Source organism: Cajanus cajan, chromosome 7 (genome assembly GCF_000230855.2).
Source record: "Cajanus cajan strain Asha chromosome 7, NIPB_CcT2T_4, whole genome shotgun sequence".
Lineage (NCBI taxonomy): Eukaryota > Viridiplantae > Streptophyta > Magnoliopsida > Fabales > Fabaceae > Cajanus > Cajanus cajan.
Window position 1 is genome coordinate 15,941,330 of NC_138523.1, and position 17,909 is coordinate 15,959,238.

General features: G+C 33.6%; 2 protein-coding genes across 3 annotated transcripts; both read left to right on the forward strand.

Moving 5' to 3' along the window:
- Positions 1 to 301: 301 nt before the first annotated feature.
- On the forward strand, positions 302 to 1,243 carry LOC109791373 (protein MAIN-LIKE 2). The gene is made up of 2 exons (XM_083060755.1): positions 302 to 1,129; positions 1,223 to 1,243. The coding sequence occupies exons 1-2, from the start codon at positions 302 to 304 to the stop codon at positions 1,241 to 1,243; spliced, it is 849 nt and encodes a 282-aa protein (XP_082916881.1).
- Positions 1,244 to 4,848: 3,605 nt separating this feature from the next.
- On the forward strand, positions 4,849 to 7,993 carry LOC145949724 (uncharacterized). Of its 2 annotated transcripts, none has more exons than XM_083060563.1 (2): positions 4,849 to 5,963; positions 6,037 to 7,993. In XM_083060563.1, exon 2 carries the CDS (start codon positions 6,752 to 6,754, stop codon positions 7,346 to 7,348), a length of 597 nt encoding a protein of 198 aa, XP_082916689.1. In that variant the 5' UTR covers positions 4,849 to 5,963; positions 6,037 to 6,751; the 3' UTR covers positions 7,349 to 7,993. Both variants share the same exon structure in this region, with proteins under 2 accessions (XP_082916689.1, XP_082916690.1).
- The last annotated feature ends 9,916 nt before the right edge of the window (positions 7,994 to 17,909 follow it).

Here is a 17,909-nt window from a genome sequence, read left to right on the forward strand (position 1 = left end):
GGGCCGTTGTGGGGCCGTTCTGAGTGTTTCATTTAGTGAGAAATGGAAGGGGTCAGAACGGCCCGTTTTGCTTTCGGAACGGGCCGTTCCAAAACCCAATTTTATACACGTTTTGTGGCATGAGAACGGCCGGTTCTAGTTTCAGGACGGGCCGTTCTCATTGCAGTAATGAAGGATTTCATTTGAAAATTTTGAATTATTATGAGGGATTAAATTAGGTATTTAGGCATTTATAAAATTTATAATTAATTAGTTTTTTGAGTTTAATATTTAATTTGTTTGTGTGTTGAATTATATCAAGATGTCTACACAATTGATTCATGCAGGACCTATGGATGATTCATTATTAAGGCTTCAACCATTCCATATATCTGAGCATATATGGAATGGAGCTGAAGATAGGGTTCTGAAGGTTAGGAGTGCAAAACAATCAGAGTTGCGTGGTGGTGACATTTCAGCTGCTGTTCAGGATCTTCTACAGAGGGCTGGTTTTATGGGGATGGCGCAGATTAGTTACTTTCCAGTGGACAATCACTTAATATCTGCGTTAGTTGAGCGATGGAGACCAGAGACCCACATGTTTCACATGCCCTTCGGCGAGTGTACTATCACGTTGGAGGATGTCGCAATTTTACTTGGGTTGAAGATCTCTAGGGCACCTATTACTGGATACGCAACTATGGATTGGGGAGCTCTTGTGCAACGCCTTCTTGGCATGACACCCCCTGAGGCAATGGTTTGTGGCGGTCGATTGAGGATGAGCTGGATTGATCGGCACTTTTCGGATGTTTCTGAGCATATACATAGCCAGGAACAATTGGAACGTTATACTAGAGCGTTCATTTTACGCATTATCGGGGGATATTTATTAACTGATCACTCTAGCTCGTTTGTATCCCTCAGATACCTGAGTTTCCTTGAAGACCTAGATGTTTGTGGTGAAATGAGTTGGGGGTCATGCGTCCTGGCGAATATGTACAGGGAGTTGTGCCTGGCCACGAATTATGATCACAAGGAAATTGGTGGGTCAGGTATTTTACTGCAATTATGGGCATGGTATCGATTTCCATTTATTGCACCACCTCATCCACCTTTATCTACATTTCATGTTCCTCTAGGGGCAATGTTAGTAACTTTATTACTTGTGATCGATTTAAGAATAAATATATTTAGAATTAATTTGTAAATTGAAGAATTAATGGTTTTTTTGTTTTTATAACAGGTGGAATTATGCCTTGCATAAACCTAGAGAGGAAACAAAAGAAAAAATTGTGAAGTATAGAGAGTATTTTGACCGTTTAAAAAGAGAGGATGTAAGTTTTAAATTATAATATTATATTGAAGATTTAGATTAAAAAATTGTGATTATAAATGATAATTCCTAAGTAGTTAATTGTTTGACCAATCGCTTAGTGTTTCTCCTTCTACTATTGCAAATGCAAGCGGTAACACACGAGCATTTCCATCTTGTGTCATAGCGATTAGTAGTGTGCCTCGGTACTTTCCATACAAAAATGTCCCATCTATTTGTATAATGGGTTTAGTGTAGTTGAAGGCATCACATGCTGGTTTAAATGTCCAAAAGACTCGACGAAATTGACGGAAATTTGGATCCACTATATTGTTTGACACGTACTCAGTGGTTTCAAGTTTATACACAGACTCAGGACAACATTCAACATTCCTCTGCTGCATCCACGTAAGGTATGGCAGATGGCTTGCTGATGAGTATGTCATCTTCGGCTTGTACGGTCACCAGCTTGTCACCCACTATGAATTTGACTTTCTGGTGGAGCGTAGAGGGAACAACTTTCGCATCATGAATCCAAGGTCGACCGAGGAGACAGCTGTACGCGGGAGTAATGTCCATCACTTGAAATTCGACATTAAAGATGGTGGGTCCAATTTGGATTGGAAGATTGATTTCTCCCACCACTTCTCTTTTAGAACCGTCGAAAGCTCGGACGATCATGTTGCTCAGGCGGATTTGGATTCCCTTGATTGCCACTTGATCAAACGTTCTTTTTGGCATCACATTCAAGGAAGATCCATTATCCACCAAGACTTTAGCGATGTGATATTCCTTGCACTTTACAGAGATGTGCAAGGGCTTGTTGTGATTCGGTCCCTCAACGGGGATTTCTTCATCGGTGAAAGTGAGGTGATCATTAGCCGTGATGTGACTAACAATCCCCTCAAACTTGTCTTGGGAGATAGTGTGCAACACGTACGCCTCGTTCAAGACTTTCAACAGAGCTTGCCGATGCGGTTCGGAGCTTAGGATCAACGACAACAGAGTAATCTTTGCTGGCGTCCTATGAAGTTGATCCACGATGGAGTACTCGCTCTGTCGGATATATTTTAACAGCTCGTCAGTCTCCTCCTCGGATTTTTTATTTTCCTCGATTTTCTCTTTTTCTTTTTCCCTTCCTTTATTCTTGGGAGCTTTATCATGAAGATCTTCGAGAGTGTAGATCCTGCCACTCCTAGTCATGCCCCTAAGTCCAGCGATGTTAGAGATATCGCTGTCGGCAGAAGAATGGATGTCGTATATCCATGGCACAGCCTTATTCGATTCGTAGGGAAAAGGTCTTGGAGCAGTGATCTTCAACGGTGTCGGACCTTCCCCTTTATTCGTCTTGATTACCAACAACGGAGTTGATGTGCGTTCGCTTGGCTCGGTTGTTGGCTTACACTTAATAACAAACGGAGTGCGATCCATTCTGAACACACGCATCGATTAATCCTTTCTTTTTATTACTATTATTAATGAATTACTAGGAGAGATGTATGCAAATGAATGACTATGAAATGCACCTAGATCCCTCCATGATCTTCGATAAGAATGCATGATATGAGATGATGGCGTTGAATATGCATGCATTGTGTTTATTCAACTAAACATTATCATGTTTTCAGGATGCTCCTAAGATGATGCATGATATTGCTTGGTTTGGATAAATAACTTTTTTTGGGTATTTTGTTTTTTGTATTTTTTGGGTGAAAAGGGAAACTACCTACATGAATGTGATGAGGGTAGATGTTAACACCATGTAATGGAAGATTCTTATTCCTATTTATTCTTATTCTAAAAGGGGAATGTTGTATGTTTAAAGAATGCAATGTATGCTCAAACAATGTCACATAAACAATGCACAAACAATTCACTCATCCACGAACAGTCACGGGCGAATCACGAGGTAGGGGTATCCTGCAGACAAGTGCATATTCAAGGAGGTTCTAACTGTTCTCACCGGTCTAAGGCTCCCAAGGTGCCCCCATTATAGGGACCCAATCCCTCTCGTCGTAAGTCGATGGAAAGCTCCAACGCACTGTCGGACTTGAGTTCATGGTTTTCACCTTGAGTGATGCTTTCCGACAACGGTCTACGGGCACCTATAGACCCATTCGACAACCGGCCGTACTAGCATCCACTCCCTATGGCTTTCCACTCATGCCCCCGGGTATAAAGGGAACTGTTGTGTGCAAAGGTTCGTGTGCAGTTTATATTTCAAACAATTGCGAAAATTTAAACATCCAACAGTTATTAAAGCCAATTAGGTAAAACATATTATCATACAAGCGAGGGGTAATGAATTAATTTTAAACTATCATTTTAGAAATAATCCATCACTAAATGGGACTGACTCTCGAGGCTTCCCCAGTGGAGTCGCCATCTGTCGCCACCCGCCGAAACGGACATTGGCATTCGCGACGATGGTCGGACTCTTTTTTAGTTTTGAAAAATGATGGATTGTTAGAACGACTTATTCTCAAACTGAGACCTCATCGAACTAACAATTTTGTTAAATAATTCTCACCAATCCGTATTAATCCCAAACAGGACCCTCCATGGATTAGTGGTTTTCGCAAAAAAGGGGTTCTTGGAGTCGCCACCAATGTTTTACTCAAAACATTGGAAAAAGACATAAGGCAATTGATTTTCGCAAATCAACTTTGGCCATTACAACCAGAGTTTGGGCAAGGGAGTCGATTACGTGTGGGGAAGGTGTTAGCACCCCACAACGCCCCTTTCGGGTTCCCTATGACGGATTATTTCATAAATAATAGCGTAAAATTACTAAACTACCCCTATTTATTAGAACGATTATAAGTAAACTATCTACATGATGAAAGCTTTAAACGTGCAATGCAACAATCAAAAAGCGATAAATGAAAGCGGTAAAAGAAAGGATTTGGAAAGAAACCTTCGAAGCGGGCTTTTATATATTCAAAAAGGAGTTAGGAGGCTTTTTGGCGCTCCTTCCCACTACACGTTCGCTCGCTCATTTCCCTAAAAATAAATATTAACTATGGAAATCAAAGAGATTTCCCTTCGACTTGTTCGAGTCTCAAGCTAAAGGCTCGTGAACTCAAGAACTTAGTCGGATCAGCTCTCGGAGAGATTTCTAGGGCAGAGAATAGCTCAAAAACCCAAGAATACTCAGCAAGAGAGTGGAGAAATGCTCCAAATGTGTCAAAGGACGAGCCAATGACGTCCTATTTATAGGATTGAGGCGCAGTACGGCCTAAGGAGTCAATACGGCCCGTACTGAGTTTTTGAACTACAGTACGGGCGTACTGAATTCAGTACGGCCGTACTGAAGTTCAAAATCTTCAGTACGGCCGTATTGATTTCATTATGGCCGTATTGTAGTTCAAATGGCTCAGTACGACCGTACTGAACCTCTAGGAGGGCGTATTGAGCTCCAATCCTCACACACCCTTATTCTAAGCTACTCTAAGACTTCTAGACCTACAAAGAATCATCCTAGGGTCTTCCAGGAGTCCTTCCGGCTGACTTTCCTTCGGTCGTCGAGAGTCTTTGAGTCTTATTTCCGACCCGGACAATTTTAGGGGTCTACATCAGGTACGTAATCAATACCTCTACGAGACATTCCTAATCAAATACAAATCAAACACTAGTGGAAAAAGTGGCTTTTACGTCTCCTAAATTACTTTGGAATGGGCAAAGACCGACGTTATAAAAACGCGGTGGCACAACCGTAAATAAACAGAAGATAATTTACGTCGGCCTGGTAGGGGTCTGACGTAAATTATCAGTTCTACGTCGGCTCTATACCTGCCCGACGTAGAATTGATAATTTACGTCGGACCACTACCAGGCCGACGTAAATTATCTCCTGGTGCTACAAAACTCCCAATATTCTCATATTCCCGCGCGCGCCTTCTACTCTCATATTGATTCTCATATTCTTGTTTGGACACATTGCTCTCAGTCTAAGTCCTTGAAGAGTCTGCACTGAGGTAACTTTCATTCTCATATTCTTCCCATTATTTTGTTTATTTTTGTGTTTTACGTTCATTTGGAACGACCCGTTCTGCAAGGAGAACTGCCCGTTCTGCTGGAATTTTTGTTCTTGTAATTTGTTGATCTGGAACGGCCCGTTCTAATTTCAGTACGGGCCATTCCAGATGCATTAAAGAAGAGACTTTTTTAGGCATTGACCTTTAGTTTACCATCTATTCTGTTTGTGTATTATTTGTTTTTTTATTAGTTATTATGTTGCTATATTGTTATTATGTTTTAGGCATTGACCTTTAGTTTACCATCCATTCTGTTTGTGTATTATTTGTTTTTTTATTAGTTATTATGTTGCTATATTGTTATTATGTTTTTTACTTTATTTGTCTATTCAGTTAATTCATTGTTTTAATAATGAGAGTTTAATTTTTTCAGGATTATGGAGGATTCTGGGTCTGGCAGTGGAAGGAGGGAAGGTAGATCTGTCACCCGATTGTCTGGGTTGACAGCTGGGCGCATTGCCAAGGAGAGGACACCGGTTGAGGTGGATCCTCGTTCTGGCAAGGCATCAGGCCCAAATGCTGCCAAGTTTAAGAGCTATTTGGGAGTCCTAGCTCGACGACATGTTTCTATTATCATTCCATCATGGGATGACGTTCAGGAGGTTGACAAGAACCTCATGTGGCAGGATATTCAGGTATATACTTTCACATCCCTTGAATATTATATAACTTAAATACATTATTTATTAATTATTGTTATTTTCATAGCAAAATTTTGACATTCCCAATACTGAGGTCATGAGGAGGAAGATGTTATCTGCCCTGGCCACCAGGTGGAGAGACTTCAAGACTTTCTTGACACGGGAGTATGTATTTGGAGAGCGACAAAATGAGACTCCCTGTCTAAAGTACCAGATCATTGATGAGGAGTGGATGCAATTTCGTGCCACTCGATTGGACCCTTCGTGGCAGGTTAGTTATTGATAACTCTTACATTGACACAAATACTTAAGGTATATTTTAATTAATCTTATTTTCTTTTTTGTATTATTGCAGGCTAAAAGAATAGCTGCCCAAGAACGATAGGCCAAGAATGATGCACCCCATCTATTGTCAAGAGGGGGATATGAAAGAAAAAAAAAGAAATGAAGAAGGCTAGGGCAGAGGCAGCAGGGGTTGAGTCGGCTGACCGTGTGGAGTCACCTCCCCGCCATGAGATGTGGATAGCAGCCCGGACAAAATCAGATGGGCAAATGACTTCTGAGTCTGCAAGGGTCGTTGTGGATAAAATAGTAAGTAAAAATATACAAACTAACACTCTTCATTTCAACTCATTTAATTCATAAGTGTAGTTTAGGGTATACTTATTGTTAATATGTTGTAGGAGGGTTTAGTTGAGCAGAGCACCCAGGGCTCATTTGTTTCCGATGGTCGGAATGATATCCTCACAACGGCCATAGGAAGGCCAGAGCACGGAGGCCGTATGCGTGGTGTTGGTGGTTCTTGGAGCCACCGAGATTTCTTTGGTGCCCGATCATCGAGGAGCACTGTTGACTCTTGCAGTCAAGAGGTTATGCAGAGATTGGAGCAGAGATTGGAGAGTCAGTTTGAAGAGAGATTGAAGAATATTCAAAAACAGTTTGAACAGAAGTTTGAGCTTTTGGCTCGTTCTCAGCAACAGACTGCAGTTGCTCATGATGGTGTTCGAGTCAGCGCTAAAGGGAGTTGTGCTGCTCCAAATCCCTCACCGGATCAGACTCACACTGATGTACCAAACCAGTGTGAGTTATATGTTGAGGATGACCCCCCACGGTTAGTGGCTTTTGGCCGAGTATTTGAGGGTGGCTCAACCATCCATGGTGTCCCTCTACAGCCAGACTGGACACGGGTTGTGGTTGACCAAGTTCAAGATGTTGCTGCTCCAGTGCCTTTGCCCAATACAGAGGTTCAACTAGTGGGGCAGGCAACCGGCACATTCTTAGCTTGGCCAAAACGTTTGGTCATGCCACTTTCAGCACGGGCAAAGGTAATTATATTATTGCTCTTTTATATTCTTATAATTCTATTATTGTTTAACTAATTTTCATTATTTCTTTAGGATTTTATCAATCGTGGTAAGGAGGTCATCAGAGAACCTCATGTTGATGATGCTGATATCGCAGAAGCTGAGGGTGATCCCATATCTAAGCTTCTAATCATATTACCATGATTAAAGAAGAAACCAATTCAATTGCAGTGGGACATTAGAGTTTTTGGAGTTGATAGCTCTGATGTTCCACTATACATATCTTTGCTTGATGCATTAGAGATTGTTGGGGGAAACTCCATGTTAAATATATCTATCATACAGCTGTGGGCCATGTAAGTCATATTTTCTTTTATGAGTCTAAATTTACAATAATTACATTTAACTTATAATAATTATTTGTGTTAGGTACATGGACAAATTGAGTGTGGAGCAAGGACAAGCAGAAGTATATGGATTTATTGAGCCTCAATCAATCCAAAAATCAGGAAACACTCAGGTCCAGATCCAACAATATATTCAAACATGGATGAGTGACTCAAGAAGAGATATATACATGGCTCCATACATTGACGGGTTAGTTTTTTAATTGGTTTTTTAATCATGGTAATTTTATAACTAATTTGTTTGTCATACAATGTAGGTCCCATTGGCAGTTAATGGTAATCATTCCTAAGGAATACACCATGGTGTGGTTTTGTTCACTACATCGAAAACTAAGCCACGAAATTAAATGCCAATTACAAGGGTAACTAAATTTTTTCATTATGTTTTAAAACTGTAATTATATATATTGGCTAACATTTGTTTTTATTTCAATTAATTAGAATCGTGTCTGGAGCTAATATATTAAGTGGAAGAGGAAGATCATCAAAGTCATTGCATTTCATATGCCCTAAGGTTAGCAAATTAATTCATACAGTCAATAATATTTAAATTTATTGACTTTGGAAATAATAGTTATTTGTTTCTCATTTTAGTGTAATAAGCAACAAGACTCGTTTGAATGTGGCTATTACATCATGTATTGGATGAGAGCCATAGTTTCTACGGGTATTATTGATTCTTTGGCGCAGGTAATTCATATCAAAATTTATTTAACTATATTTACCTTTAGGATAATTAACATTGCATATTAATGACACTTAAATTAATGTTTCAGGTCTTTCAAGATCCATCTTCATTGCCCGAAGATGAGTTGCTCAAGATAAGAGAACAATGGACAACTTTTTTTCTAAGTTTAGTTAGTTAGATATTATGTTTATAGTTTGATAGTTAGTTAGTCTAGTTAGTTAGATATTATGTTTATAGTTTGATAGTTAGTTAGTTTAGTTAGTTAGATAGCATTGACAAACATATGTTTTATAGCTTTTTTAGGATAATAGGATTTATAGCTTTTGTCATTCAATTTTGAAATATAATTTGAATTTCTATTCTGGACTGCCTGATTTAGATTTTGTATTTTGGACTATATTTATATGCAGGTGTTGGGTATATCAAAAATTTATAAACGTTTTAAAAAAAAAAACAGCCACAATTTACGTCGGACATGGCGTTGTCTGACGTAAATTTACGTCGAGCCTTGCAATGGCCGACGTAAATTTACGTCGGACCACTCCATGTCCGACGTAAAATTGTGGCTGTTTTTTGTCCCTTTTACGTCGGTCGGTGAGAATCCCCGACGTAAATTTACGTCGCCTTCTAGTGGCGACGTAAATTTACGTCTCCCGTATTAACGTCGGAACCTTTTCCGACGTAAAAGGCTCAAAAAAGGCGACGTAAAAGACCTTTTGTGTACTAGTGAAAATAAATATTTCATTAATATTGTGTCTCAAATTTTAAAATTTCAAATATTCAGTATAATATCACAATTTTTAACATTGCAATAAATACATATATTCAATTATAAAAATCAAATTATATAACTTTTTCATTTAAAAAAATATTAATTGGGCCACTGGAACGGCCCGTTCTAATTTCAGAACGAGCCGTTCTAATTGCAACAAATGTGTTTGATCTGTGAACCCAGAATGGGCCGTTCTGAAATTCAGAACGGGCCGTTCTGATTTCAGAACGGCCCATTCTCAGGGAGCTAATCCCATGTTAATTTTTGTTCCAGAACGGCCTATTCTAAAAAGAGAACGGGTCGTTCCAAAGCATAAATTAACAACCTTTCTTTAAAAACCGGAACGACCCGTTCTGAATACGTGCTTTTTCAGAACGGCCCGTTCCAGGTTTATAAATTACGTCTTCAACTTCATATTTTTAAAAAAAATTATAATTTAATTTTTACACCACTCTACTTTACAAAATCAACAATGATACAAACATACAACATATTATAAAAATTAAAATTTAAAATTACAAAAATTTAAATATATTACTTACTTGCAGCACCTGGACCACCAAATAAAAAATGAGTTGGACCACAAACCGAACAAATGAATTTTGTGCAACCCAATACATTTAACTACTCTGAATTTGATAGCGCCTGGCACTGAGGCGTTTTGTAAACAACGATTACCCACCCAAATTGGTAGCTGGGGGAGGTGTTATCTGTACTGTTGGGTGTACAAGGCGCCCAGGGGGGGCGTTTTCTCCCCACACATGCCACGTGTGCATGGCGCCTAGGAGGGGGGGAGTTTTCTCCCCACCCATGCCACGTATACATGGCGCCCAGGGGGGGCGTTTTCTCCCCACACATGCGACGTGTGCATGGCGCCTAGGGGAGGGCCGTTTTCTCCCCACCCATGCCACGTGTACATGGCGCCCAGGGGGGGCATTTTCTCCTCACCCTGCCACATATCAGCATAGAAGGTGCCTGGGGGAGAAGTTTTCTAAAAAACGCCTACCCCCAGGCGTTTTCAGTGCCACGTGTGTGCTGACTTGTCCAAAACTACCTATTTCAGTAGTTAGTTTTTTTTTAATTTAATTCATGTATTTTTATTTTATTTTTTATTTACTAAGGTCAAAAAGCCCAATTTTATTTAAAGCAGTTGATGCTCATATAGACATATACAATGAAGACAATTCTCCCAACCTTAGACACTTTCTTTCTTATTCTGTATAATTTTATCTAGCAATGATGCTAAAACATGGCTTAAGAAATGTAATGTGTAGTTTCAAAAAAAAAAAACGTTACTATCAAAACTCATCCCATTCAAAGTAAATCAAAATCTCTATTTGGTTTCCCCTGTCATTTGTCAAAACTACATAACACGACACAACAAAAAACAAAAAGAGAGAGAGAGAACTGCTAGGTGCCCATAAAAATCAAAGAGTTTTGGTATCTCAAATTATATGAATAAATATATTTTAAAAAAAATTCTACACAACATAAATTTTAGATTAAAAATTTGTATAAGATGAATCAATTAAAAAGATTAATTCAAAAAAATAATCAAAAGACCAATTTTCATAACAAAATAAAAAAATTAAAAATAAAAAGCTATAATAATACTATAAAAATATTAAAATAAAAAAGAAAAATAATAGATAATACAACTAAAAAATTAATTTATACTATAAATTCAAAAAATTGACACAAAAAAAAAATAATACATATTAACAAAATATTAATATTAAATTATTTAATTATAATATATGTTACATTAAAATAAAAATATAAAAATATAAAAATAATATAAAGATATAATTTTTTTTTATAAAAATAAATTATTAAAAATAAAAAATAAAAATAAATAATTATAATAAAAAAAATATTAGACGACTATTAATATTTCAATACCTCACAATTATAGTGAGTATCGTATAATTTTTCAAAAAAAATTGTTACCTCTTCATTATTATTAGAAAAATGTAGAAAGCACAGTATAGTGTGTATTGCGTAAAATTTCTCATGATAAATTTCATCATCTTTCCTAGCTGACACCACCACTGACACGAAGTTAACGGCGACGTTCGACACCATGATTAATATATGAAACCCTATCACTAAATTCTTTGTCTCCTTGAATAGCCTCTTGTATGAGACAGAGAGGATAGTGTTAGGGTTCCTTATATCAACAACTACGTCAAACGTAGCCGCTAACTCCATGTTTGTGGTGGTGGTGAATGAGCATTTCGCGGTTTGCATGGTTGATAGTGCAATTCATGAGGATAGTTTTGCTTTTGAGTTTTTGGGTTTAGGAGGCGTTGCCTTGGAAATTGTGTATATTTTAAAAGGAAGGAGAAGGTGAGTTATGTGTGAAGAGTGGACACTGGGGAGTCTTCGCCATGATGGGTTAGTGACGGTTTTACTCTTTATGAGAAAGTGAGTGTGACCATGGCAGGTTTGTCCTTATAATATGCCCAAAACTTTACTTGTTACATTATATTAAATGTTGCATTTATTACATCATTAAATGAAATAAAATTCATTAAATGAATTTTTAATTTCATAAATGATATAATTATTTAAAATAATAAATGTTATTCAAAGTCTTTAAATAGTAAATATAATTTACACTACAAGAAAAATGTTATTTTCTTACAAATTTTTCTAAAAAAAATATTTGCAGGAACTTTTTGCAGACTTTTTTGCATTAATAAATTTATAGGAATTTTTTGCGAATTTATTTGTAAAAAGTAATTTGCAAAAATTTGTTACAAATTTTTTTTATTGAAAATAATCTACAAGAATTTTTTTAGCAAATTTTGTTATAATTTTGATGATCATAGAATTTTTTTTCTCATGGTAAATATTCGCTGAAAATGTGGCAAAAGTTTTTTTTTTGTTTCTTGCAAATTTTCTTACAAAAATAAATTTGCAAGTAATATTTATCAATATTATAATAAATGGTCGAAGAATTTCGCAGGTAATTTTCCTATGAATTTTCATACCAATTTTAATCCGCAGGATAAATAAAAAAATATTTAAATTTATAAGTTTAATAATTAAAAGTTTAAACTAAAAAATATTATTTTACTAAATTACTTATAAATATATCATTATAGTTAATTTTAATTTTAAATTAAATTAAATTAAATATATAAAAATTTTAAATATGATAAATTAATGATAATGAGTTTTAATTGAATAATAATTTATAAAATTTTAAAATTAAAATTATTTACTTAACAAAATATTATTTTACTAAATTATTGATAAATATTTCATAAAAATTAATTTTAATTTAAAATATTGATAAATTGAGCATTTATTTTATTTAAATGTATAAATTAATGATAACTAGTTTTAGTTTAATGATAGTTTTTAAAATAAAATTATTTAATAATTTTTTTTAAAATAATAAATATTTTATAATAATATAGTTTTGTAGTTCCAAATGATTGAATTAATTTTTTCTAAGGACATGATCTAATTAATATTTAAAGAAAATCTTAAGTCCCATAATGATTAGAAATAAGATAATTAAAGAATATATAAGTAGAGACAATACTCACCTTGCAAGTTAATTTTGTAGGTTGAGTTAGATTTATAACCAACATTCTAAAATTTCAAAACAATCACATATTGGGGTGTGAAAAAATATTATGGTAAGTAACTTATTCTTTTTATCTCTATCTAGATGATGATTAATGATTAAGATAAGTGTAAGAAATGATTTGTAAAGAGAAATGGTATGAAACAATTGAGATATTAAGGTTTCACTTAATTTAAAAGTTTAAATAATAATTTATATATTTTAAAATGATAAGGGTTATAATAGCACTGGTATAACTTTTACTAAGTATTACACCGCTCAATAACTTTATATTAAATGTGAATTTTGTAAATTCAACAGTTAGATTGAAAGTTCATATATCACTTTATATGTTTCTATTAAGTTTTGTTAAAATTGAACAACAACTTGAAGGTAATCAAAGTGCTCATATTTTAGTATATTTTGAAATGTATATATTACGTCAATTTTGTTTTACAAGAATGAAGTATCAAATCATCTTGAATTCATATAAAATTGTGTATATATATGATCTAAGAGTAAAAAACTTTCAATCTAACGGTTGAATTTATAAAATTCACATTTAATATAAAGTTGTTGAGCGATTTATTACTTAGTAAAAGTTACACCGGTGTTATTATAATCCTTATCTTTTAAAATATTATTTTATAAATTAAATTTTAACATTTTAAATAAATTATTAATTAAATTAATATATTTATTCATCTTAATTAAATCTAAGATATAAAATTCAAAAACTGTATTTATCCTTGTTTTATTTTCTAATTATCAACTATTAATAAAATACTAATTTAAAATCTTATCAAGTTATATCATAATATTTTCATATCAAGTTTAAAACCAGATATTAGTTATATAAAAATATCAAAATCATATATTAAATTATTAATAAGATTCTAGTTAAATAATTTAAAATAATTAATTTTTCAACTATATTATTTACAAATAATTTATTCCAAAGCTAATCAATATTTTTTATATTAATTATTAGTAAAATTTAATAACTTTTAATTTAATAATTAGATCGATTAAATTCAACATATATCATGAGTTATATATTGAGTGAAGTAACTTTACTAAGGGTTACTTTGTGAGTCATTTGATTCCTCCTCTCTCTCTCTCTATATATATATATATATATATATATTTAAATTTTTATTAATGATATTTTTTAATATATGATTGCCAATTTTTATTAAAAATTCTTACACTTTCGACAAATATAAATTTGTTAGAAATATTTCATCAGTAATATAACTCACATGTTATTGGTGTGTATATTTATATATATAATTTATTTTATAATTTTTATTTATTAAACTAATTGAACATTAATCATATTTTATCACTTTTTAATCAATTGAGAGGATGACAATGAATTAATAAAATTAAGAAAAATATATTTTAATTAAAAGTATCTTTTTTGGTGAATTCTTAATCTAAAAGTATTTTTTATGAATAATTAAATGAAAAATACATTTTAAAATTTTATGATGGTTATTGCTAAGTTAACACAATAATTTTTTTAAAAAAACATCTAATTTTTTGATCGATTTTAGATTTGTTTAATAAGTTCATATTAATCCTTATATAAACCAATTATTTTTAAGTTGATGGAACTAACATGTTTATATCAACTGAACTAGATGTTTAAGTCTAATTTTTAAAACAATAATTGAAATAAAATAAGATTTACAAATTAAAGAGAAGTTTTTTTACCTTAACAAAATTGGAAAGCACAATAAATTTTGTATTTTCATATTATCTAATAAAAAAATATTAAGTATGATAAAAGAGAAAAAAAAATTTCTCAAGAGAAAAATAAATTAATAAATTTGATAGATAAATTATTATTCAAATTAGTCAAAAAATTTTAAAAGATTCAATTAAAAAAATTATTATTTAAATTTCTTTTTAGCATTATGTTTCTCATTTTTAATACATGATGATATATTATCTATTTAAAATTATATTGTGACATCCTCTACCCCACGTACATAATACACAATAAATATAAAGTACATTCTTGAGTAAATAAAACTTTCTTAAAAATAAGGTTTTAAAACACATAGATAGAGATTTCACATTCATATTTCGCAAATCGTAGTCCAAAATACAATAACAGTAATGAAACTCCAATGCTAAACCTAGCTAAGCCCCAATGTCACATATCCTATCAAAGCATGCCCAACTGAAGCCTATGCCTCATCACCAACATCCTCATGTTGATGATCACCTATAACACAATTTAAACACATACAAAGAATAACAAGGGAGTGAGAAATATCTCACTCGGTTTCAGGTGCAAAAATAAAGGTTAGATAACACACACACACACAACAAACATAAGTCACATGTAAACAATACACATACACAATCAATATCACATGCACACTCATTTATCATACATTGATGTCATGGACTCGACTCATAAATGCATGCATGTGGCACCATACGAAAGTTTAACATTTCTCATCATTTCATCACATAGCTTGTTACATCACTGGTGACCCCTAAGGTACACCTTGTTAGCTTGTTACATCACCAGTGACCCTAAAGAATACCTTGTTAGCTTGTTACATCACCGGTGACCCTAAGGTACACCTTGTTAGCTCATATATGCACATGATGCATGTCACACATTCACGATTTCATTGACTTGACATTTCACTTGTCATGGAATTTCATGTCTCATATCATCACATTTCATATTCTCATAGTCATAGCTAATTATCTCATTTCATCACATTTCGCATTCTCATAATCATAGTTTATCTCATTTCATCACGTTTCACATTCTCATTCACATCATTCACATCATGTCTCAGGTCATTTGTTCATATTTTACATAGTGATACTTATAATTATTCCTCATAGAGTTTCGCACAGGAACCCACAGAGCACTCTAATTCATATCAAAACTTATCTAATTTCGAAATCAATTACATATTTATACTCTACATCACACAAGAAACGCAATAGAACATTCAAAAAGAAAAACAGAAAACATTCATAATTTACCTGTTTTCTCATAGGATTTCCCATAAGAACCCACAGAACACTCTAATTCATATCAAAACTTATCTAATTTCAAAATCAAATATATATTCACACACCACATCCAACAGGGATCACAAAAGAGCAATCAGATAGCAAAATAGAAAACATTCATATTTTGTCTGCTCCTAGAAGCATGCATCAAGCAATTGGGATTGGGGGCCAATCCAGCTACCAACAATTATTCGCACACCCCGAGCGAGGTTTCTCACTTCCCCCTTACCTGGATAAGCAGAAGGCGAAGTTAGAGCAGAATCTGATTGATCTCCTTCTTTTGGTTCTCATTGGTCTCTAGAGAGTGTGTCAGAAATAGTGTCAGAGTGCTCTATTTATAGATTTCAGGAGTGGCTAGAACGGTCCGTTTCAGATCTAGAACAACCCATCTGGATCCTTTCATCATGTGGAAAATTCACATCTGGAACGGCCCGTTCTCAAACCAGAACTGCCCGTTCCAAAGATAAGTTTTAACTCACAACGGCCATATTTGGAACGACTCATTCCCAACTTTGGAACGACACGTTCTCAACTAGGGTTATAGGCCATTTTGGTTGTTTGGAACGGCCCGTTCCAGTTTGGGAACGACCCGTTCTGGACTACTGAATTACCCTTAATAAATTTTATAAAAATTACTAAATTACCCTCCATAAAAAGTATGAAAACTAGGGCGTTACATATATAATATGTATTATTTTAAAAATAAAATAATTTTATTGGAAGGGTCATGATTTCTATTTCTTATAATTAATTATTTTATTATTATAAAAATAATATTACATATTTTTATATTTTCTTTCTTTTTTAAAAAATTATATTCTTAAATTTTTAAAAAAAATTACATTTAGCGACCGATTTTTATTTGGTCACTACCATTATTATAAATAATATTTTTGTTTTGTTTTTAGCGACTAAATTTTTTTCTTCGCTAATTTAGCCATCGAAACCATTTTGGTTGCAAATTTATATATAATTTGGTCGTTATTCAGTCACTAAAGGATATGTAATTTACAAACTGAATAGTGACAGAATTAGTGACCGAAAATTGCTACTGAAAATATTCGATCGCTAAATAAAACTACAACTAATTATGTCACTATTAGCGACGAAAAAAAAAATTGAACGCTAAATTCGGTCGCTAAATTGACTTTTTTTTGTAGTGTAAAATAATCAATTATCTTAAGTAATAATTGATTATTTGCTATATTTTTCAAAAACCTAAGGTGTAATTGTTGTAATATTTAATTATTCCACAAATAATCAATTATCCATGTAAATAAACGATTATGACAGTAAAAAAAAAACACACACACACACACACACACACACATATATATATATATATAATTTTTCACACTTTGAATGAAGACTTGAATCTTTGTAATATATTTTTTGAAAATACTCTCTGAGAAACATTTTTCTTTGCAATAAGAGGTTCTTTAACCTTTGTGACAACCTCAAGAAAGATTCCAAGAATTGAATTGGTCATCATATTCATGGAGTGAAAGGATAAGCTACTTGGTCGATTATGCTCTGTGTTTTCTATACATTATGTGAATTTGTTCCTACACTTCTATATTGGTTGTTTTTCTTAAGTAAGTTTCTTAAGAAGGGAGAATCTTGTATAGTGGGATGCTATAAGTGAATGTTTCTTGGGGTGCAAGAAGTTGTTTCTTTAATTGTGTAGAAGTGTATTTCATGTAGGTCACAAGTGAATGTGACTTAACCAATATAAATTGGTTATGCATTTTTCTCTCTCCATATACTTGATTTTACATTCTTGCAATTCATTTTCTATGCTTGGTGTTATTTTTTGTGAGGCATAAACATGGCATTTAGAATTGAGTTATTTTAGACTTGCATTAAATATGAACTAAGTATCCTATATACAGTTATAGATCAATATACTTCTTTGGAAGGATTTAGAAAAGTTTCAAAGTCAAGAAAGATATGCAACAATTTTTTAAGCTACCAATTCACCCCCCCCCCCTCTTGGTTAGACCATCTTTTCTAACAATTGGTATCTAGAGCTGGTTCTTGAAAATTAATCAACAATTTTCAAAATGGTCGGTAGTAATCTTCCATGTGTGTGAGGGAGTCTCGATACATAGACCTTTTATTTTCTATGGTGAAAATTA

Bases quoted from the DNA above. Each gene is read 5' to 3' on its own strand.
- LOC109791373 (XM_083060755.1), top strand. From the start codon at position 302: ATGTCTACACAATTGATTCATGCAGGACCTATGGATGATTCATTATTA. The intron at 1,130-1,222 runs GTAACTTTATTA...TTTTTATAACAG, and splicing joins TTCCTCTAGGGGCAATGTTA to GTGGAATTATGCCTTGCATA.
- LOC145949724 (XM_083060563.1), top strand. From the start codon at position 6,752: ATGCGTGGTGTTGGTGGTTCTTGGAGCCACCGAGATTTCTTTGGTGCC.